The sequence below is a fragment of the Corapipo altera genome, unplaced genomic scaffold (genome assembly GCF_003945725.1).
Source record: "Corapipo altera isolate COAL_440 unplaced genomic scaffold, ASM394572v1 45, whole genome shotgun sequence".
Lineage (NCBI taxonomy): Eukaryota > Metazoa > Chordata > Aves > Passeriformes > Pipridae > Corapipo > Corapipo altera.
Genome location: NW_020884877.1, coordinates 2,809,717 through 2,833,404, shown reverse-complemented (window position 1 = coordinate 2,833,404; position 23,688 = coordinate 2,809,717). Strand labels below are relative to the sequence as shown.

The 23,688-nt window shown below is 43.0% G+C and overlaps 1 protein-coding gene across 10 annotated transcripts in view; it reads left to right on the top strand.

Annotated features, from left to right (window-relative positions):
- The window catches only part of LRRFIP1 (LRR binding FLII interacting protein 1), a 112,099-nt gene that overhangs the window by 48,028 nt on the left and 40,383 nt on the right, over window positions 1-23,688 (top strand). For 6 of the 10 annotated variants that reach the window (XM_027637404.1, XM_027637403.1, XM_027637399.1 and 3 more), the window contains exons 3-9: window positions 6,696-6,713; window positions 10,588-10,635; window positions 12,191-12,235; window positions 12,762-12,812; window positions 16,312-16,344; window positions 17,419-17,466; window positions 20,788-20,844. The exons of the other annotated variants lie outside the window; for them this stretch is intronic. In XM_027637404.1, coding sequence (XP_027493205.1) covers window positions 6,696-6,713; window positions 10,588-10,635; window positions 12,191-12,235; window positions 12,762-12,812; window positions 16,312-16,344; window positions 17,419-17,466; window positions 20,788-20,844 — 300 coding nt within the window. The remainder of the gene's footprint in view (window positions 1-6,695; window positions 6,714-10,587; window positions 10,636-12,190; window positions 12,236-12,761; window positions 12,813-16,311; window positions 16,345-17,418; window positions 17,467-20,787; window positions 20,845-23,688) is intronic. 10 annotated transcript variants of the gene reach the window in all.

Sequence of the window (23,688 nt, the reverse complement as noted above, 5' to 3'; positions counted from 1 at the left end):
AGCTGATATTGGGCTCTCCCCCAGTTTGTAAAAAGGATGGTCTGCTGTTGGCAGGAGCAGCGACAGAAACTGAACTTAGCAAAGCATTACCTTCTCCACAGAATTTGGATTAAATGCCTGCTGTAGTCTCTTCCCTAATTCAGGAAGAGCTGATTGTTTTATATCACCAGCAGAGTTTCTGTGCCTCTGCCTGTCAGCATGTGGGAGGTCATGGGCTTCCAGCGTAGGAATGATCTTAAAGACCAGAGAGCTTGTTCTGCTCCTGCTGTGTTTGACAAGTAGGAGCTGTATTCAGTGTCACTGCTACAAGAAACTGGGAGCAGCATTTGTTTAGGAGCTCTAGAAGATTAACTGGTGCTATTGGAACAGGGCTGCATGCAGGGGTTGGCCCAGGTGAACTGAACCAAAAGGGCTTAAAATTTGTGTTTGCTGATGTTGATTCAGTGGAACAGCAGAGTAGGTGTTACAAGGCCAACAGTAATAATTTAATAATTTAATAATTTAATTTTTTCAATAGATTTTTGAGGGAAAAGGAAGTAGTAAGGAGTCTGGGGTCAGTGTTTGGGAATGCATAGTAAGAACAAATGTACAAGAGCATGTAGCGACAGGACAAGGGAGAATGGCTTTACAGTGAAAGGGAATAGGTTAGATGTTAGGAAGACTTCCCTGTGAGGGTGGTGAGGCTCTGATACTGGTTGTCCAGAGAAGCTGTGGCTGCCCTATCCCTGGAAGTGTCCAAGACAGGGCTTGGAGCAACCTGGGACAGTGGGAGGTGTTCCTGCAGGGGGGTGGAGTGGGATGATTTTTAAGGTCGCTTCCAACCCAGGTTATTCTGTAATTCAGTGATTCTACGTCTGTGCTTTAGGGCCCAGAGAAGGATTCAGTGGAGCTTTTAAACAGCGAATCAGGATGTGATAGCAGGATATGGATGAGGGTGTGATGGCAGACCGGTGTCAGTGCAGGCTGCAGCAACCAGCCCGCAAAAGAAGCGCTTGGGCAGTTTGCCCACACTCGGCTTTTGGAGTGTCTCATACATGTCTGGATGTGTCTCAGCACCCTGTAGCCACAGCAGGGTTTGATGTACCTGCAAACACAGCAGCAGTGAGAGCTGTGGGGGAGCCTTGCTGCAGACACAGAGCTCGTGGAAGAGAGAAGCCTTTTCCTGCTGCAGTTGCTGCTTTCTAAAGGATGTTTTTTGCAACCTGTCTCACGGTCGGAAGGTCTAAGTGTTGGCACTGCCCAGCTGCTGACGGTCTGGTGAGACTTGCCCGGCAGCCCGTGGGAGGGCTGGTGGTAAACAAGCATCAGGTGTTTTGTTTGGGCAGGAAGGTAAATACCAGAGTCACGGCAGCTGACACCGTCTAATTCACAGATAACTTTAGTGGAGCTGATGACCCCTTTGAAGATTAAAAGCTGATGCTGCAAAGGGTGTCCTAGTAAACTGAAATTTTGGTGTGAAAACTAAAGCTTGTGTGCATGCTCCTGCAGTTAATAACTGAGGAGCTTGTGATCTGAAAATCTGTGACAAATTTCATAGAGATAGAAATTGAATAGGACAGGATGTCCCTCTGAAATACCACATTCAGTAAAAGCTCAGCCAGATACCCACTACAATCTGCTTTGTAATTCACTGGCATAAATGACATAATATGATTACACATTTATTTTGTATTTTTGCAAGCCCAGAGATTCTGTAACTTTCCAAAATAGCTTAATCTCAGCCCCCAGATGCCAGGTAGAGCTAGTTAGGATTGACTGGAGGAAGTTTTTCCTTGCCACAAGTATCCTGCAGATATAATGAAACATACAGAAAATCTCAAGCAGTGATCAACCAAAGAGATTTGGCACCTATGCCTTCCTTGGTGGGGAACCTACTGTGACACTGGTCTCTGTACAGTTTGTTCTCTGCTTTCCTCATTTCCCTTTGCAAACTTTTCAAGACATAAAGAGCACTGTTCCACTACTGCCATGTTAAATAACAGAACTTAAAGCACTTGCTTTACTACTTCAGAAGGCTTTTTAGAGCCAGCTGTGGCAGTTAAAAAGCAATAAATAAATTTATTGCATGTGCGTGTACTTGTTCATGCTTAAAGCACTGTACATGCCCTGGCAGGCTTTCTTGTGGAGCGTGGATTACTTGAAAATATATTTATATTGCTGGTCTGATTTAAAAGTTTCCAGGTGCTACCATTACAGGCTATAACCATGGCAGTATAGCCCTCACTGGCAAAGAAGCGAAGTGTTTTAATAATTTGGATTTGAAAATTGGCTCCTTTCCTGCCCACCAACTAGTATTAATGACATTTCTTCATCTTGTGCTTCATTTTCCTCATTTTAAAATAACCGGGTGACTTTTGCATCACGAGTCTACACACATGATGGAGAAATTATGTAGCAGAAATAGATGGGCTTTTGGCAGAAAACACTTGATTGCAGGGGGAAATGTGGGAAAAGTTCTGGTGGAAGGCTGCAGCCGGTCGCTGTGGTGGGGCAGGATTGCAGGTGTACCCCACCGTGGCATCACCTGGCACCACCTCATGCTGGGCAGCAGAAAGAAGGATAAGCATGCCAGTGGTTTGTGGTTTTGGGTTTTTCTTCTCCGGGGAGAGGAAGGTGAGAACACAAGCACAAGTTTATAGTAAAGTGTGAACTAGGTAGATGAAAAGTGTTTTCTGAAGCTGAAGAAAGAAAATGAGCACAAGAATCATGATCTGATCACAGAATCCCAAAATGGTTTGGGTTGGAAGTGACCTTAAAGCTCATCTTGTTCCAGCCCCCTGCCATGGACACCTTCCACTAGCCCAGGTTGCTCCAAGCCCCATCCAACCTGGCCTTGAACACTTCCAGGGATGGGGCAGCCACAGCTTCTCTGAGAAACCTGTGCCAGGGCTTCACCACCCTCACAGGGAAGAATTTCTTCCTAATATCTAATCTAAACCTACTCTCTGTGAATTTGAAGCCATCACCCCTTGTCCTGTATCTCCAGGCCCTGGTAGATAGTCTCTCTCTCCCTTTCCTGTAGGCCCCTTCAGGTCCTGGAAGGCTGCAATTAGGTCACCCTGGAGCTTCTCTTTTCCAGGCTGAACAACCCCAATTCTCCCAGCCTTTCCCGATAGGAGAGGTGCTCCATCCCTCTGATCATCTTGGTGCCTCCTCTGGGCTCACTCCAACAGCTCCATGTCCTTCCTGTGCTGGGGCCCCCAGAGCTGGAGGCGGCTCTGCAGGTGAGGTCTCACCTGAGCAGGGTAAAGGGCCAGAATCCCACCCTCCCCTGCTGCCCACGCTGTGGGATGAGCCCAGGACATGGTTGGCTTTCTCATGAAGATAAGGGTAGTGATCACTCTTGAATCACATATATGTGAATAAATTTATATATTTAGTAGAGAATGTGGTCTTGGTGATAAGGCTTTAGGAAAGGCACAGATCTAACAAATGGAACAGCTTGAATGTTTCTGAGTTCTCATTCGGTGCTGCTTTGTTTTTGTTATTCACCAAAGATGTAAATAATTAATCTGGAGGTTTGGACAGGTTTGCTGGTTTGCTTCCACACATAGTAAGTCAGTGCAGGAGAGCTCTCATTGCCAATGCATGTTCTGAGCTGAAAGGACAATTACAGTAGATGGTACTTGCTCCCTTCCCTGTTTCCACACTGCTGATACTCCCCAGCTGGTTGGAGTCAGAGCAGTGATGGGTCATCTTTTACCATACCATGCTGCCAGGGTCTTTAAACACTTGGTTTCCAGCTGCAGAGTCTGAGGTCAGTCCCTTTGGCTTGTACTTGTGCTTGGTCCTGAGACAAATTCCTGTGTACACTCAGATATTTATTGTTAATTCAGGCAGAAGAGCAAGTCAGGAGTTTTCAGCTCAGTTTTTCTGAGTAACAAGTTGTTAATTATCATGGGGCTACCAGGTAAAATGGAAAGAATAATTTTTTTCCTGTGCATTTTTTTCCCGAAGCTTGACATAAGATGTATTAAAGCCTTTTTTTCCCCCAAACAATATTTAACAGGAATGTTTCAAGACACGTAAAAGCTGCAGCATTAGGGCTAATTGTAGACAATGTTTTCTGTAGGAGTACTTTCTGTGTGCTCTGCTGCCAAGGCTTTAAATGTCTTTTTGAGGACTGACACTTGGAGACCACAGTTTAAGCTGATATTAGTGCCTGAAGTGAAAAGACAGTGATCTCCTCCCACTCCTTAATCGGTTGGATAAGATTCTTCCTTGTCAGTTTGCACATTAGATGAGCCCTCCAGTTCAAGGCAAGTGCACTGTGCTGCTCTCCTGCCTTCATTTTCAGCTCTTGCTTTAAGGGCACAGCACAAAACTTGCCTTGGCTATTTTGTAAATTCCTTCTTTAAAAGCATACTCACTTTTCCTCCTTTGGATTCGTATTTCTTTAGAATAAAGTATGCCACCAATACTTTCTAGTAGAAAAGAAAAGCTAGAGAAAAGCAGAATTTTTGTGGCTTGAATGGGAAGGGTGAGACAGACTATGAAACTCGGTGCTTCCATATCCAGGGAAGAAATGAAGAAGGTTTCTGATGGTTAATCTGTGCCTGTCTTACACAGCCAGTGTGAAGATGCACAGGAAAATTTGGAAAGGGACAATGTTGAAGGTGTTTTTAGTAGACTCTGGACTTCTGCCACCGTCTAACAATGCATCACTGGCTTGTTCTGTCCTGTTTTAAAGATATTTCTATGAAAAATGTTATTTTTGTGGGAAAACTCCTGTGATGAGGAAACCAGGAAAGCAGTCTGCCACTAATACTGTGGACAAAACACATGTTTGGGTTTTTTTGTCATACCCTAATACAGGAGAGTGCTGCTTAACACATTTCACTGCTTTGGTGTCTGTTGACTCTTAAGCTTTTGTGAGGGGCACACCTGCAATAGGAATTATTGTTTAAAAGTGTGTTTCCTCCTGTAACATACCATCTAAGGAGGATAGTATCATCACAGAATCCTCAAGTGGTTTGGGTTGGAAAGGATCTTTAAAAATCATCTAGTTTTAACCCTCCTGCCATGGGCAGGGACACCTCCCACTAGGACACTGCCGAGGGATCAGTCACTTTGGAGGAGAGCTGTTGTAATGCCTGTTAGCATTCAGAATTCCAGGTTTTATAAAGCACTGGAACAGTTATGATGATGCACTTGGCTTTATCCCTGTGCCCTTCTCCACCTCCTTCCGTGGTGCCTGGTCTGAACAAAGGGCCTCATTGTTATCTTGTCTCTTGGCAATCAGGGTCCTGGGCACAAGACTCCTTGCGTGTCTTGCTTTGGGCTCAGTGGGAATACCTTCTATGCCAAGCCTGAAGCACTGGGGTTTCAAAAATAAAGACTTCCGTGGTGTTGCCTGAAAGCATGGGTGAAAAAACAGCACTGAAAAGTTAAAGCCTAAAGGTTAAACAGCCACTTGGTAATTGCAACAACTAAACCTGTCGTGTTTGGCTTCTGTATATGGACAAAAGGCACCCTGTGTGTGTGCCATGGAAAAGCTAGAGACTGGAATTGTGTGCAGCCTTTGGAACTGTGGGAGCATCTAGTTAATTTTCTTCTTCAGGGCTTTCTTAGGAGAAGGTAAGAGAGGTGGTGAATATGTGTGGGAATGGTGGTTTTAAATGTGGGTCCTAATTATCCCCCCTGCGCTTGTTGGAATGGGAATTAATGCTGCTGAGGTATTAAGCTGGGTTCTGCACTTGTCCTTCGTGAAGGGGAACCTGATCAGGAGCGCGGGGATTGAAAAATGTACGTTCGGCTTCCCCAGGGCTGGGATCTGGATATCTCTGAGGTGGATTTCTCAGAGAGCAGTGGGTGGCAGGGATCCTCTGAATACCTGGATGGCAGAGATCCTCTGAATACCCCAAAATACAGGAGACTGACTACCCTGCTGCCTGCTGACCCACTGGAGTATTTGGAGTCAGAGCAGTGTATGTTCCCTCCCCCATAGAGCAGCGGGCTGGTGTTGGTGTTTACTCCGTGTCTCTGCTTGTCTCAGAAGATCAGCAGTGAGGCAGCTGAGGACTCTCAGACCAGAGCTGGGACACGTTTCCTGAAAATTCAGAGCTTGGTGTTCAAGCAGGGAAGTGGGGAGAATGAAGCTTCAGCTTCCTTCTGGATTTGTGTAGCCAGCTAGGTGGTGTTGAAGAAGAAGGGTTCTTTGTTTTTTGAACCCAGAAGGGTTTCTGGCTTTAGCAAAGATTAAAGAAAAAACATGTTTTCCGTTTTCATATGGGTTTACAAAACTGATCAGTCAAGGGCAGTTCTCCACTTACTCAAAATTCAGATGCAGTAGAGTAACTGTAATGCTTTTGTGTGTTACCAAAGTGCTCCAAGACTATCGAGCAACAGTCAGCAGTGTATTTATTAAGGCCTGAAAACAATGTGAGGCTCCATGGAAGCATTAAAAATTGAAAAAGCAACCTGCAGAGATCCTCTAGTGCTGGCAGTGTATTTGCAAGGAATTTTCCAGGAGCTTTAACACACTGACTGTGCTGTACATAGGTGAAAGGTGTGTAGGATTGTTCTACCTAAATCTACAGGACTTTAATGTGCACTTCTTTGTATTCATGTTTTGCTGTATTTTCTGTATGAATTACGTTTTTTCCCTCCAGAATGAGCTGTGGAATGTTGCACTGCTATGTATCCATTCATGCTTAGCTTTGTTCCTTGTTTCTTTCCTTTCCCTTTTCCCTCAGATCTATCAAGTCCAGAAGGTAGGGCTTGCTCGCTTTCATTCTTGTTTGCATGTGTTCCTGTGTTGTGAGTCGTGCTAGAATTTCAGAATCACAGAATCATTTAGGTTGGAAAAGACCTCCAAGATCGTTGAGCCCAACCTAGAAAATCCTCTAAAGAATGGGAGATGCACAACAGGCTGTAAATTTCCATACAGTTCCTTCCCTCCCTTAATCTTGTATGGATAATAAAGGTGAGTGGGGGGAAGATGACCCTTGGAAAATGTCTGGTCAGGCACTTCATATAATTTTTTTTCTACAGCCTGTTTGGCCAAAGAATAATCAATAAGCAGAAGAGTGATTTGGCAAAGCAGGGTCATAGGAGGGTACGGTGGCTCCGTGTGCCACCAAGAACCACACAGACATTTGTGTGCCAAAGGCCAAGAGTATCCCTGGAAGTATTTCAGGCTGGGCAAGCATTTAACAGGTGCCAGCAGGAAGAATGACTTTCAGATGACTTTGTTTGCAGAAAGTCACTGAAGGAAATCAGCGATGCTGTGTTTGAATTCATAATCTTTTGGTAAATAAACCATATGACCTTCCTTCCAATGGCACCTAAGTCTTACAAGTGCTTTTACATTATTTAATCCTCTCTCACCTCAATTTAAAGTCGTGATCTCTTCCTTCCTCCCAATTTCCTTTTCATGGTGGTGGCCGAGATGATGATGATAATAGTAGCTCTGAGGTCACTTGCTATGTAGCAACAGAGATTTTGGAGTTGGTGTTATGGTGCTTGGCTGTTCTACACTTCCAGCATGTGAACTATGTGGTACCTAGAAACAGAAATAGCTCCAAAGAGGATTTACAGGGAGGGAGAAAGCACATATTTCTTCAAGCCTGCCATTTACTCCTTTATTGAATATTTCCTTTTTGTTTCCTGAGATATTTTGATTGCTTGCTGAGTGATGAATGTGTCCTAAACCCACGGCGTGTTTGGTTTTGTTCTGGCACTCCAGCTGCCCTAACTGCATGTTTCAAAGCTTGACCTAGCAGTGCATGTGCTTCTTGAAAGTGCTGTTCTCCTCTTTGAGGGCATATGCATATGAAGAGAGCTGCTCAAATCATGTGCTCTGGTATTTAACCCTGACCCCATCGATTGAGCAACAAATCTATCTTACTCTTGGTTTTATTTCTGGAGTTGACTGCGTAGTGAGTGACTCAACGTCTGCCCATGGATCAACAGGCTCGTTATTAATCTCCTTTATGGGAACTAATTTAACCTTCTGGTGCAAACGCAGCCCCGTGGGAGCCCAGGAGGTTGTTTACTGTTGGTGTCCTGACATGGATGAGAAGATAAGTGGGTTATCCTCCCAACATCCCATAGTGAGTTTGCAAGTCTGGCAGTTTTCGCTGTCACTTAGTGAGCAAATCGCATCTGGAATTCTCTCTCAATGGTATTAACGTCATTAATTATTTAATTGTAATATCACTTTTCAGGGTAGAAGGGAACTCGAGTCCGGCAAGGGCCTCTGGCTGAAACCTAAGTGAATGGCTAAGCACCATTTCTTCCTTTAACCCATTCGAATCAGGCCCTTGGGGACAGAACAGAAGAGTCAGTGCAGAGAAAGAAACAGGAAGGGGTGAGGGGTCAAAATACTTGAGACTTCAAAAGCTGCCAGTTCAGTCCCATATGACATGTGCTGTTTAAAAGATAATAAATTAAAAATAGTCTCGAGGCAGTTGCATTCATTAAGATTTTTCTTTAGGGGATATTAAGCATGTAGCTGTGTAATTTGAAATGGAGGAGAAAAAGCCCGTAAGTGGAACTTAAATTGTGACACAGCAAGTCTTATGAGGGGTGTTTCCTTATCTGCCTTCTGCAATGCTGAATTCAGAAACCAGTGTCAGAAAATGAGAACAGAAGGCAGGAAGAAGGAGCAGCAGACCTTTCAGAAATTACTAGTGTGTTTATGGATCCTTTCTGTGTGTGAGAAAGGATTCTCCATTTTAATAGTCTTTTTTTAAATTGGTGTCTCTTAATGGCTGAAAAGCCTCTAATAAGGCTTTACCTGACCTGCTTTACTGCAAACCATATAATCTGTAGGTTCTCATCATGTACACAGCCCTGACCAGCTGGAGCTCATAGAATTTTCAGGGGTCATTTTCAGGCTGTGATGTACATAAAAGTTAATTTTATAATGCTCTGTTGTATGGGTTTTGCTTTTGCCTGGAAGTAACGAGTCTGAGCCCTTGTGAGAAGTGTGCAATGCTTGAAGAAACTATTCATGTTGTGCCCTCTGATTTCAAGGGGGAAGTTTCACTTGTGTGTAATTTGACTAGGCATTGTGTAGGGAATGGGATATTCTTGAACACACAGTGAGATGCTTTGCAGGTAAAGCAGAGGGGAATACTTCCCTGTTCCCATAGGGAAGTGGTTAGAGAGGTTATTGAACTGTTGTCTCTTTTCCTTGTTCCAGAGAGATGTTGACATACTACTTAACTTTGCCATGCATTGAATTTATTTTCTGTTTTCAAATTAGTGGCCTAAAAACTTATTTTCTAACATATTTCCTAATAACTGGGATTGTTCTGAGCTCCTGCCTTTTCCCAGTTTGACCTCAAAATTGGCAGCATTTAAAGGTAGGTCACTGAACAGTTCAGACTATCCAGGATGCATAATTGAGCACCTCACTACCTATTTTGCTCTCTCCAGAGCTGTTAAGAATAAAGTAAAATGAAGAATACTTTAACATGAAAATAATTTTGTTGTTTGAAGAGAAAGAACTCTGAACTGGAAGTAAACTGATAAAGTGTTGAACTGTAGTCCAGCTGCTGTTGGTTCTAGTTTATTAATAACTAGTGAATGAGGTTTTTAAGGGTGAAAGCAAAATTACATTAATACCATTGAGCGAGTGGTAAAACCAGAGTGCAGTACAGAACACGTTTCTGATTTTCTTTTATCATTTCCTAAGGTTTCAACTGTTGATACTCCTCCCTCCTCAAGCCAGTAGGAAAGCTCTAAAATACATATTATGCTTCCTTAAGCAGGATTTCCATTTGGCTGTTGCTGTGCTTTAGGCCAGTGATTTTTCTTCACACGGGAACCTTATGGTCACCATTAAAAATGCAAACTTCCTGAGACCAGAGTTGACATGCTTGTTTGGGGAGGAAGAAAAGTCCCATTAAACCCGCGTATCGCTGAACAATTTGCTGCCTGATGGAAATTCAAATTCATTGGGAACTTCCCGATGTTGTGCAAAGAAATTACAAGCTGAGAAGCGGTTCAGACGAGACAGTCTATTAAGAAAATTCATGGCATTTGGAACCGAAAGGCAGGGAGCTTTCCAGCCTTGCCTGCATTGGTGGAGCTTGTCCTCTTCTATCCTTTTTGGCGCTCCCACCGCTGTCAGATGGCTGAAGTGTAGGCAAAAAGCCTCGTGCTCTGAATGGAGCTCTGGGCAGCTCTGAATACAGCGAATCAGAGTGCACAGAGATGTGTTTGTATTCAACTTGTCTACCCAGTTTGACAAATCTGTATGGGAAACATGATTTGACAGCATTTTTCATCCTGGAAGTGTCCTGCGTTCACCTCCCTTGTAATGACTCTTGACTTAAATGGGTCAGGAATTCAAGACTCATTACACTCCTTGCTCCTGTCCCCCAGCACTGGGATTCTGCACTGCTGAGAGAGAAGAAGCTGTCAAGTGTCCTGGCTGTACCCCCAAAATCCCTTTCCTCTTTCCAGGCAGCTTTTCCTGGGCACGTGCTGTGGAGGGTTCTGGTGCCACTCGGTGCAGCTCTTCCTGGCATGTTTGTGTGTGTGTGTGGCTTGGCCAAGACCTGGCAATGCATGTCTAAATGTTCTGTGTTTGCTTTTCTCATCTAAATTCTGTTTTTTTCCCTTTTCTGCCTGTAGAAATATTATGGTCTGGATACTAAGTGGGGAGACATCGAGCAATGGATGGTAGGACTTGATCAACGTAGCTCAACAACTTTTATGTGTTGAAGTTTTGTATAGTTCACAGAGTTTGAAATCCCACAAAGCAGGTATTTTCTTGTGTTGGAGATGTGAATTCCACTCGTACCACAAGCATTCCTGCAGTCTTGCATTTCCACCTGAAAGGTGGCTTTTAATCAGCTTAAAACTGGCAAGGGCTGGGTTAGAACCATCTTTTTTAACAGACCTCTGTCTCCACTCTATTGCTTGAGGGTTAGGTTAGAATAAAGGCCTTTTAAAGCCCCTTGAGATAGAAGGAATATCCATACTCATTTTACTTCTTGTGGGTTTCGTTACCATTTGAGTCTTCTTAAATCTGCCTTCACAGGTAAATTGTGGGCATGCTTTATCTGTGCTGCCTCAGTTACCTTGGCACTTAGTGGCCCAGGGGTATCCTTCAGAGGAATTATTACTGCTACGGTGGCAATGTTTGCTTTTTCTGATAATACAGTGTCCTGAATTTTACAATTTGCCAAAATCAGTGAAGTTGATACCAGCTACAGACTTGGCCACTAGCAACATCTGACTGTTTTAACACCTGTAATATAAGATAAAGAAGTTGCTGATAGGCTGGAAGTCATTGGCTTCAAATGTCTTTCAACCCTAAGTTTATGAAATCACTTTCCAGTGATGCCAGCTGAAAACTCTAGTGCACGGCCTTGCCCTACAAGCACACTGGAAAAGGCAAAACCAAACAACTGGCTTCCACTGTGGAAGATAACCTCACAAACTCCTCAAAACTCTTGACCCTCGATAATAAATCAGTGTAAATACTTGTTTGCCCGGACCACCTGTCCACCAGGGTGCTCCAATCTCACAAATAAGCCATTGAGTCTCCTCAAATCCTTGCTGGATGAGCTTAGCTCCACCTCACTGGCAATTCCCTTGCTTGAAAGTCCATTCAACCTGTGAGAACTGTTGACTATAATGGTGAAAGTTTTTCCTGTTTTCTATCACTGCTTCTAAATTCCATGGGAAATCAGTTTGTTAAAATCAGTATATTGAGATGTATTACACCTGACAGTATTTGCAGTGTCACAGAGGCTGTAAGCAGAGCACAGCTGCTTTCAGTCTGGAAGAAGGGGCCAGGCTGTGCCCCTCCAGGATACTCACTAGGGAGAGACCATGGCCCTGCCACGTTATTTCAAATGGAAGATATTTGATGTTTATTTTGAAGGACTGGGAAACATAATGACACGAGCCCTGTAAGTATTACCGGTGCCCACATGCGAAGAGATGCACTTGAAACATTTTTGAGATAGAAATAAGGTGTCGCTGCTTGAAGTTTTCTGCACCAGTAATAACAGTGTGTAGCAGAGTAAAATGGAGGGGAAGAAAGTTGGGGTCACAAAGGAGGGAGAGAGGGATTTTCTAGTTTGACAGGGTGTCACCTTCCATTTATTTGGTTTAACGTCGCCGACTCCCAAGCGTGGCTGAAGTTCACTGTGTGTTTCTGGAACGCTGTGTTGGTGTCTCTGTCCTCTCAACACTTCCCTGTGTTTTCTCTCTGCTGCCTTGGTAGGAAGACAGTGAGCGTTATTCCCGTAGAGCCCGAAGAAATGCCTCGGTTAGTATCTACTTTTGCTTTTTCTGTCTAGGTAGACATTTCAAATTAAGAAAAGACACAAGTAGAAGGAACTTCCTTCTTAAAAAAAAAAACTCTAAACCAAAAAAAGCTCCCCCCACCCCAGGCAAGTGAAAACCACAAAGCCACTTCCTGACTTCTCTGCTCTCTCCCCAGACACTTCAGGGAGTTTTTGCAAATGTGTGAGAGAAAAAAGGAGGGGGGAGGTGGGGAAATAACCTGCTTGGAGTGTTTAACATTCATTTATTCAGACCAAGGGCCAAGAGCTCAGAGCAGGGAACACCCAAGCAAGCTGTAGTGAAACACTTGACAGTGTTTCTTGGGCAGAGTATGATTTAATTTACTTTCTGCTTATAGTTTTAATGCAGTTCTTTTTAAAATACATTTATTTTGTACGTCTTTTCTTGCCTTCTGTCCCATCAAAACCATCAGCATTTACCTCACTGCCCCGTTACTTGTGTTCTTTTCATTGTTTTTTTTTTTTGTCTTTATACTTTTCTCTCGATAGGCTTCGGATGAAGATGAGCGCATGTCAGTGGGTAGCCGTGGAAGCCTGAGGGTTGGTAAATTGTACAATTTCTGTGTCTGTGTGTGTGTGTGTATGGATGTCACCGTCTCCCTTCACCCCAGACTGGTTGTAGTACTCTCATAGTTATCGTCCTTTCAAGGTCTTAACGTATTCTGTGTTGGTTTTTTTCAAGTAACACGTGGATCAATAATTCTTTCAACCGGGGGAACTGTCAGATGTGTGTGCAGTGTGCAGGAGCAGGAATTCCTGTGCAGGAACCTTTGTGGTAAATGCTGTTTGCTGTTGCAGGAAGTACTTAGCCAAGACATTGGTATAGGCAGCTATTTCTTGTATGCACCTTGGAAGCTCCCCTGTTTCATTACTGATACTGAAAAGGAAGTGCTAGCTTACTGCAGGATCAGTGTTTATTAGCTCAGGAAACCAGAAGAAAATAATCGGTGGAAATAAGTCTTAAGCACTTTGGAATTGCAGGTGAATACCCGTAGAATCATGGAATATCCTGAGTTGGAAGGGACCCACAAGGATCATCCAAGTCCAGCTCCTGGCCCTGCCCAGGATACCCCAACAATCCTACCATGTGCCTCAGAGTGTTGTCTAAACGCTCCTTGAGCTCTGTCAGCCTTGGGGCCGTGACCACTGCCCTGGGGAGCCTGTTCAGTGCCCAACCACCCTCTGGGGGAAGAACCTTTTCCTGATATCCAGCCTAAACCTCCCCTGAGACAGCTCCATGACATTCCCTAGGGTCCTGTCACTGGTTACTCTCCTTAAAAATGCTTTAGAGGTATTTGAAATTCATTTGCAGGCTTAAGTTTTCTGCAGGGAGAAAAGTAAAGCACAGAGTACTCATCTCTAGGAAAAGTTCAAATGTTTTTTTTTCCTCAAAATACCCAGACAGCGTTTTCCCAGATAATACATGTGTATATAAGCCTTTAGTCTGGTCTAGTGTAGAGTTTAGAGGACTCATTTAAAAATAAATAAATAAATAAAAATTGCTACTGCAGAGCTGGTTTGGTGATCCCAAATATTTTTCACAATAGCTCAAGGTACACTTAAAAATACTTAGTGTTGCCTTGTTCCCTTTTTATTGGAATCCTTATTGCTACTTTTGAAATGCTGTTAAAATCTTTGTTCTTCAAGATTGCAAACTTATTTGAGTGTTTTTCAAAGCTAGAAGATGTCTCAAAGCTCCAAAGATTCGGTTAAGAAAAGCTTCTCTTCACAGCTGAACAGGAAAAGAAATGTTTATTTTACTTAGAGTTAAATGTCAACATGTTCATGAAAGTGTTTTTTTAGAGGGAAAAAAAATCTCTAGTTCAGCTGAAATATCAATTCTTTCTGTTTAGAAAGTGTTGACAACACAAATGGGTTGTTTAACCATTGCTATAAGTGTGTTCCTTAGTGTGGCACAATGCAAGGATGTGCTTATAGCACATCTTCATCTGAAACACCTTTTGTTCATGGAAATCCACCACTGATTGCTTTTGAGGTGTTTTTGTAACACAATCCTGTGTTTTTTGGATAAGTAAATGGCAGAAGCCTTGCATTCTGCCTCCCCACCATGGGTTGGAGAAGCTTTTCCAACCACTTTTCCTAGAGCAGCCAGCCTCTGGGCTGCCCACGTGCCTTCAGGCTGTGATAACCACTGCTGGTCTGGTGAACAGCAGTCTCCAGCTGGTCCACTGGATGGTCCCTAAATTCTTCATACTTCTGCAAAGAATGTGTTTCTCTGACAGAAGGATCTGGTTGAAACTTTCCACTCTGGTGTTTCTTGTGATGTTGCACAGACTCCCTCCTGTCCTCGTAATGCAGCATTCAGTGGGTGTTCTTAGGCACAGGAAAAGTTTTGACAGAGCTTCCTTCCCTCCTGCAAGTGCCACTGGGATTATAGAAGCATGTAAATGTTTGCTAGTCTGAACTGAAACTTACCCTTCTACATCCTCCAGTTGATTTATTCACAATTAATCAGTAGAACATAGAATTATAGAACAGTTTGGGTTGGAGGGACCTTAAAACTTGCCCTGTTCCACTCCCTGCCATGGGAAGGGACACCTTCCACTAGACCAGGTTTCTCCAAGCCCCATCCAACCTGCCCTTGAACACTTCCAAGGATGGGGCAGCCACAGCTTCTCTGGGCAACCTGTGCCAGGGCCTCCCCACCTTCACAGGGAAGAATTTCTTCCTAATCTAAACCTACTCTCTTCCAGTTTGAATCCATTCTCCCTTGTTCTGTCACTCCATGCTCTTATAAATAGTCTCTCTGATCACGTTCCTGGTGTGGGCTTACAGTAGATGTTTTTAATAGTTTGACCCCATCTCTGACTAATCTGTGAAGGTTTGGCTCTTGCTGTGCCTGTCTTCAAAACAACAAAGTAAAGAAACCATGAACAATGACCAACCTAAAAAATTACCTCTGAATACTAGAGTTCAGTTTGGTTTTGGAGCTATTTTAGCTTGAAGACAAAACCAAAAACTATTGCCTTGTGTCCACAAGGGTTTATAAAGTGAGTCTGAGAATTCTGAATGAGGCTAGGTTTTTTTGATATTTGAAGGCTCTCCTTCCATCGTTGCAGGATGTCATTGTCATTGTTTTGTAGGACTTGCATTTTTGGAAAATTGATCTTGCATTTTGTCACTCAGACTCCTTGCACTACTGTGAGGGTCTGATGGTGCTAGGGGTTGCTTTTTGAACCCGTGCTACTCTTCTGTACAGGAAGTTTTCACTGAAATGAGCCAATATTGGACATTGGTTTCTCCCTAAAACTTTACCACACTACTAATCTGTGCAGGTTTTACTCTGGGGTTTTCTCCTGGAATATTTTTTTAAGTGGATGTCTGGATTGCAGGCACCAGAGATCTGCTGAGGTAGCTTTTGGGGAGCTGGCCTGGATGCTTCTGGCAGAGCAGCCAGCACTACATCCTGCAAAACCACTGGAGATGTTGATCAGACCAGGCCAGCAAATTAAAGCTCCACAGCTGTGACTGTGCTGTAAACAGTGACCTGGGGTGCCAATAGAATGCTGGCTTGGGTATGTGTGTGTCTCCTCAGCTGCCACCAAGGGGCTTCTGCAACAGCTTTTCTGTTGCTCATCCTGAACCCATCAACGACATCTGTTTCAGGAGTTCTGCAAGCTCAATTATTTATCGTGCAGATTTTTCTAGGAAAGCTCAGTAACATCACCCTGTGTTTGTTGAGCCTCTCTTCAGTCTGTTTTCTATTTCAGTTGTCCTAGTTCTCCCACTTCTCAGCTGGCTGTCTCTATAATCCAAGACCATCAGCATGAAATACTGTTGTGGTAGTAATCACTTGTGATGTAATCTGTGCATTTTCCATGTTTTGTTTGCTGCCACGTTCCTCCTTGTGCCTTTGTGCAAGAATTCCTGCATTATCAAAGTTCTTTAGTTGGGATTTACATCTCTGTGCCTATTTTTGTGTCTGTGTGTTTGGTTTGGGGAATTCTTTTGATTGCCATAACTTGCTTGAGTGTTTTCCTTTGTATTCTGATTTTCCTTTCCTCTCATGCCTTTACAGTCTCATTTGGAATATGCCAGCACCTACCCAGTGGTGAGAATAGTCTGCAAGCTCTGCAGTGTGTGTGTGTTTAAAAACTAATAACGAAGAAGAAACTAACACAAGTTGTGATAACTGATCTGAGATAAGGGTCTGGAAGGATCCTGAGACAGTTTGTGGTGTGTGATGTGAAGATGTCACTTCCCTCTCCTACTGCTCTGACGCAGTTCAGACAAAGAGCGACAAGTGATTAGAGATCTGATCCAGGTCTAGCTCAGTAGTTACCATAGGACAGAGCAGAATGGCTTTTATTTCCCCTGACAGACTGTCTCTGTTACAGTCTGTCCCTCGTTTGGCCCGATGCATCTGGATTTATTTCAGCATAGATCTGGAAAGGATCTTATAAACATAAACTCGTTCTGAATAGATCTAGCAAAGGTGATGGGACAAAGACACTGCCTACCAAAGCTGCAGCTTGTGTCAAGCTGTTACCTTCACTTTGGGGAACAAAATCAAACTAATAATAATATAAGGAGAACAAGAGTTTGCTCCTGTGAATGCTGAGGTAAAACTGACTCTTGGAAGAACAGAAAGGGACAGTGAGGATTGGGACTTTAATCTCAGTTTAAAATATTTCCTGATGCCTTGTGGCAGTGCTGTGTTGAAATAGAGGTGCTCAGTGTCTGCAGTTTTATAGATTCTCTAGATTTTTCACTCTCCTTCGTTCCCAGCACTATTTTCAATTAGGAATGCAATGTATCTATTTGTGCGTGACCTACATACAGAAATAGTTCAAACACATTTGGGTTTTGCATGGATGTATTGATGTAGTAAGTATGGACAGCTGGTAGCTCTTTTAATTGACTTAACCCAGCAAGCGTGAATGGTTTTAACTGTGGCTGCTAAATTTAACAGCACTGTCATCACTTTTAACAATATTCTCTAATAACTGGGCATTTGACTCTGAGATTTGATTTTTTTTTTTCCTGTGTGCTCACTGAGCTGTGTTGTGTAGAGCTGGAGGAGAGCTGGACTGATGTTTCTGCATGTGGACGTGCATGCCTGGCTGCGGATGGGTGTGCATAAAATCATTGATCTTCTCATCCTGCATTCTTAATCTCACTGCAGGCTGGATTAGAGAATGAGAGGACCAAAAAGAAGAACTACTCCAAAGCAGTATGTATCTTGACTAACTGCCTCAGAGAGGTTTTTTTACATACAAACCTGCTGTGATAGACAAAGAGTATGTTCAAGTATGAGAGCTCACCAGCCCAGTGTCAAGGATACGGTGTGACTATCAGGATTTGTTGGGTTTGCACAAATAGTGACCATCAGTTCATGTGCATAACATGGGATAATCCAAACCCTTATGTCAGTGTTGTACGTAAAGGACATCTGGCAAAACTCAAAACCTAACTTGAGCTACCTAAGTTGAACTTTAATATTACACAGCAATATTGAGAGATTATAATAGAATCACAGAATGGTTTGGGTTGGAAGGGGCGTTAAAGATCATTTTGTTTCACTTCCCTGCAGGGACACCTTCCACTAGACTAAGTTGCTCCAAGCCCCGTCCAACCTGGCCATGAACAGTTCCAGGGATGGGGCAGCCACAGCTTCTCTGGGCAACCTGTGCCAGGGCCTCCCCACCCTCACAGGGAGGAGTTTCTTCCATATATCTGGCCTAAATTTCCCCTTTTTCAGTCTGAACCCATTACTCCTTATCCTGTCACTACAGTTCCCGAGGTATGGGTGCCTTAGGACATTACTTAGAGCACCGCAAAACTGGGTCTGGAGGGAGGATAAAGGATAATGTGCTTTCATACAGTGAGGATTTTATGGGGAGCAATTCTAGTGCAGGAAAGGGTACACAAGAGAGGGCAGAGTGGTGTACTGCTGTGGGGGGAAGGCTCCTCATTGCAGGAAGAGGTTGCCAGGCTGGGTTGGGGTTTTTCAGTACACTGGAAATGAGCAGAGACTTCTCTGAGAAGCAGAAGTTGGATGTGGGATTGAGAAAGCCTGAAGGAGCAGTGTGAACCACAGTCTGAGGTAAAAAACATGACAAGTAGAAATGTACATAATGGCAATAAGGTGGTTTTCTGTGTCTGTGAAAACAGAGAGGAATGAGAGTCAATGGCACGTGAAGGGAGAACAAGTTAATGTGAGTCTTTTGGCCTCCCTAGTGTGCAATTTTATTTAAGATTTTCATGAGGGTTAGGGTTGGATGTTTAGTGTGTTAACATAGCAGGGAACAAAGGTCAACAAGGTCTGATAAAACTGACCCTGCTTTTCCAGAGCTGTCTGGAGCATTTGTCTTCAAAAATATGCACTGGAGATGTTTCTGGAGAGGATGGGTCATAGTAGCAAGGGAAATGACCTGAGCTAGGGGGTTGCAGTCTGAAATCTGAAAGACACCAGGGCAAATGAAACAAATTCCTTTAGAAGGGCCTGAACTATAAAGTGATAAAAAATTAACCTGGATTTGTAGAAAATTAATTATGTCAAATCAACTTAACTTCCCTAAGCAGGGTAATTATTTAAGGGCATAAAGGAGAAACATGAGATGTTACTATAGCTTGACTATAAGGCTCTTGGCATGTCTGTACATGACATTAAGTGAAACCTTGGGCCAGATCTAGTCCTTGTCAAAGGAATGTACTGTTGTAAAAGGAATGAAAAATAACTGTTAGAAAATGAGACAGCTGGAAAGGATCTCATCCAGCTTTCCCTTTTAGATGGGAAAGGTCTGTTCCCATCTAAGAGCATATCTGGTTTTTTTAAAGGGGGAAAAGCAGTTCTGCAGGAGTCTCTATTGCCTGGCTGTCGAAGTGCAGGGAGTGAAGGCAGTTTCATGTGAGGTTAGACTGAAAATATTGATGATGAATAGGAGACAACTTGTCAGAAGTAAATAACAGTACAAATAAATGAGGAATACCACACCTGGGAAAAAAGAAGGTACTATTACAAAAATAATAGGGAGGTCCAGATAGTGATCTGAGGTTTCATTTAGTCAGTATTACATAGCTGAAAAAAGCAAACTTAATTCCTCAGTGTAGTAATAAAAGGAGTGGTGGAAGTAATAGTTCTGCATGGTGCTGTTGAGGCTGAGCTGGAGTGTTGCCTTCAGTTGCTGAAGATCCATTTTAACCATTCTTCAGGGAAGTGTTAGAGAAGTTCAAGGAGCCTTAAAAAAGAAAAGCTGGTAAAAACTGGAAAGGAGCCAAGCTGTGTGAGAAGGCTTTAGAAGTACTTCAAACCATTTCTTCTTGAAAAAAGAAACTTGGATGTATGCCCTCCATTTGGGGTGATAATACTGCATTTCAATAGAGAATCTAAGCATTTCTTGTCCCAGAAGTGTGTTCCCAGCTTGGCTCTAAACTGATTTCCAAGTTAATTTGTTTAATTTTTCATGGAAGCCGCTGTATAGTAGATGATAAATATTTTGCTTGGAAATTGAATCAGATTGGTTTTAATGGATTTTCATTTCAGGAATGTATTAAAACTTGGACTTCAGAACTTCATTTGAATAGAAATGCTAATTAAATTTCCACTAAAACCCCCACCTCAAACACACAGAGTGCTTCCTGGTTTTCAGTGTTAAACCAGGGCTCACTGTGAGGTGATGCCAGAACAGTGAATTGCTGGAGAAACCTGAGCTTTTAATGGTATTGATTGAGGTGACTTTTGGGTCTGTACTCTCTTCTTCAACATTGCATTTCCAGACTAAAAACTGAATTGTGGTGATCGTTTTGTTTTATTCCTGGAGCTGCTGCCATAGGGATTTGAAGCATCTCACCCTGCTTGAGCTTGTTTTTCCTCCTCTGAGGGAAAACAGCTCGATGACAACAAGGCTGGCCATGAGGAGGACAGCTGAGCCAACCCAAATCTCTTATTAGCCTTTGGACTGCCATGCAAAATACTGGGATGTGGCAGATGGCCACTGCCTGGGCTTAATTTCGATGCTCAAAATTAAAAAGAAGAGCTAAAAAGAAGAGAATTCTTACATCACTGCATGCTTACTATGCTGAATTTCTCAAATATAAATTTAGAATGAAGTCTTTTGCTACAATTTCCTGCATTTTAACTGCTTAACTCCCTGAGGTATAAGTAACTATAGTGATATGTATCTTTGATTGTAGTCTCTAATCCCCTTTTTGTCCTGTGTTCCCCTCACAGAGTGTTTGAAGAGACGGGGGCTATAGAGCAGTGATGATAGGGGAGGCAAAAAAAAAAAAAAAAAAAGAGTCAAAAAAGCAGGCAGGAGTATCCTTGACATTTTTGGCTGGTATACAGGTACTGACACAAATGTTCGTGTCCTCATGTTTGAAATCATGACCCCATCCTGCACTTCTCCTGTTCCTGGTGTATCTTTGAAAAGTTCTGTCTCTGCCTTTGCTTTTTGTAAGTGATGACATTTGCTTAAAAATTCCCTTTTGGGTCTGCGTCAATTTTTGTCTCTCCTTTTTTTCTTTCCTTTTTCCTTTCCTTCCATAACAGACCAATGGTTATGAGGAAGACGTGTATGGATCATCCCAGAGTAGAAAATCTAGCAGGGTTAGTAGATGATTTCTATTGCTATAAAATTATATTGCTCTATTTAATGGGATTAAAGCTCATTAGCAAATTCTTTCCTGTGGTAAAGCAGGCTTTTCCTGTGTTGCATGTTGTGGGTTTGAAGTTTGTCAGACACTGAGGTGCAGCACTAAGCTGGATGGGAAATAAAAAACGAAAAATCAGGCCATGAGTGGGAAGGGAAATCTCTGAATTTGGTACAAGTAGAACTTGGAAGGCAGAACTGCTTAACTGGTAAGCAAAATTGGGTAAAAGTTAAAATTGTGACAAGAAATAGATTGGCAGCACCTGGCATGGAGGATTTCCACATGCTGGACAACAGAATGATTGTTATTCAACTTTGTCAAACATGCTCTTGTCAAAAAAAAGCTTAATTATTAACTCCATTGTGGGTATGCGGGTCACAATGTTCCCTTCTGTTCCAGCACAAGTGTTGTGTGTCAATTATAGCAGCTCATCGTTCTCCTTTGTTAAATATTGGGGTTTGTGCAAATGATTTAAAGGGACTGCCTGAAGCAGAGCCTGGGGGGCAGGGAGGGAAACTGTTTGGGTTCTTTTACTTGCCTTTATTTTAGCAAGGCCACACAAAAGCTCAGAGCCTGGTGATCTTTGTGCTATCAGTACTTGTAAAGAAATTTAGTGGTATGCAGACTAAAGCTCTGTTTCTGGGGGGAGAATAACTCCCTTTCAGACTCCATTTAGCCAAGTGTTTGAGCAATACATGCTAAACATGAGATAGAGTTCAGGGGGTTACTTTGTAAGCATGAAGTTAAGCAGATGCTTGGATAAACAATGAAACGGGACCTTATATTTCATGTCCATTTTAAATTGTTGCTGCCATCTAGTTTTATGCATTTAGCTTGTGTATGTTGATAAGAGACAATGAAATACTGTTGCTTAAACTGTTAACAAAACAGCATGTCCTGTTGTTGGCACTCTTGCTGGACAGTTTGACGAGTTCAAGGAGCTTTACTGTGCAGTACTTGTGACAAATGATGTTCTTATTCTTTACTGACATACTCCAGTGCTCCAAGGGCTGCAGGGAGAGCAAAAGACCTGCAGGATTGTCGTCCAGGGAAAAGGAGTTGTTTGGCTTCCATTCAAGTAATTTAAAATCATCATGATATTAGGGTTTGCAGTAAGTAGGGAGGTTTAGTCTGTGTAGAGCTTCATTACAGAAACGTCATTAGTTCCTGGCAGTTTTCATTACTAAAGGTAATTCGGATTAATCATTACTTAGGAGGCAGAGGAAAGTTTGGGGGTAACTCAGAATAGCTGAAACCCAGTTGATGCCGGTCTGGCTAGTGTTCACCTCTCTAAAAAACCCAAATCTAACCATAAAGATGTCAAAGTGACAGTGAAAAACGAGAGGAAAATTCTTCAGGTCGCCAGGGAAGGGATGAGTCTGCTGGTAATAGTTGTTTCCAAAGTAGGTGCCCAGTTTTAAGTTACAGAACAGACTGATCTATGTGAACACTGCATTTGTAGTGCCACAGGTTGATTCCTTAAATGTGATTAATGCCATGAGTTTAGGTAGTCCACATGCAGATTACAGGCTCTCTATGTGAGAATGAAAGTAATTTCTTAAAGCTTGCTTTAGTTCAGGTTTCTTTTCAGTGAAAGTCTTATTTTACAAACATTGATTGAAGGGTTTTCATCTGTGGGTTGGTTATTTTTGTGTTTCTTTCTGAGGCTGGACAATGATTTGCCTTCAGTCTGTGCCTGTGGGTATTGTGTGTTACCCACACATCTGTTTGCTTGCAGTGACAGAGGTCCAGTGTCAAGGGCAAACAAGTTATTTTAATTTGTCATAGATCTCCCTCTTTTGTGAATGGACTTAACACCTACATGGATCATAGTGATGAGGCAAAGATGAGTTAGGGCTTGTAAGAAGCTGGCTACTGAAAGCAGAGTAGCTTGGTTGCCTAGACCGCCCTAAAAATTACTGGAGAAGTGCAATGTCAGAGAGCAGCTGGAAAAGGAGGGCTCTGGAGTGTAGCAAAGGAGGTGAAGGTGTGAGATCTTCCAGAACAAGCGTTCCCACCAGCCTGCACACACCCGTGGGAAAATAAGAAATATAAACAGTGCCTGGGAGGCTTTGACAATACCTTTGCAACTTCTTGCAGAAGACTGAGTGAGCACCCGAGTCATTTCGGGTGGGTGGGGATGTGAGGAGGCAGCATTTCCTCCCCATCCCTTCGTGCTACCGCAGTGTGTACCTCACCCCTGAGCACCCCTTCCTGGTGAGCCTTATTCCCTGCCACTTGGCTCCAGGTACAGCACAGAAACTTCCTTAGCACATCTCAGATGTGCTTTTAGGCTGCTCTTTTTTCTGAAAATAAGGAAAATGCAAAGTGTACTTCCTACTATGCCTGTATTCTCCTGATTCCTGTGGCTCTGTAAAATGCATAATGTCTTATATGTGCATTTCCAACCTGCGTTCAAAAGACCTTGACTTACAAATTTAATATCCCTGCATATTAAAAGCAACTGTTTATAACAGCTTAAGTTTTTCACAACGTCTGGTTGCGTATTCTATTTAGACACGTAACATATCCACAGGGGCTTCTCCTAAAGCTTTTGGGAAGCCAAAATACTGAGCTGCACTCTGTTATAAATACCCTACTGCTGTCAGCCTCCCTGGCAAGCCCCACGTGCTTGTGTTGAGGTGTTTGCCCAGCGTAAGTTCTCACAGATAACACCTGGCAGTGGATGAGCTGACCTGGCATCCTACACTCCATACAGGTGCTGGGGAATGGATGCAGATGTTGTATATCATACTGGACAAACAAGGATTTCAGAGGGTGAGGGTGATTTTTAAAGTCC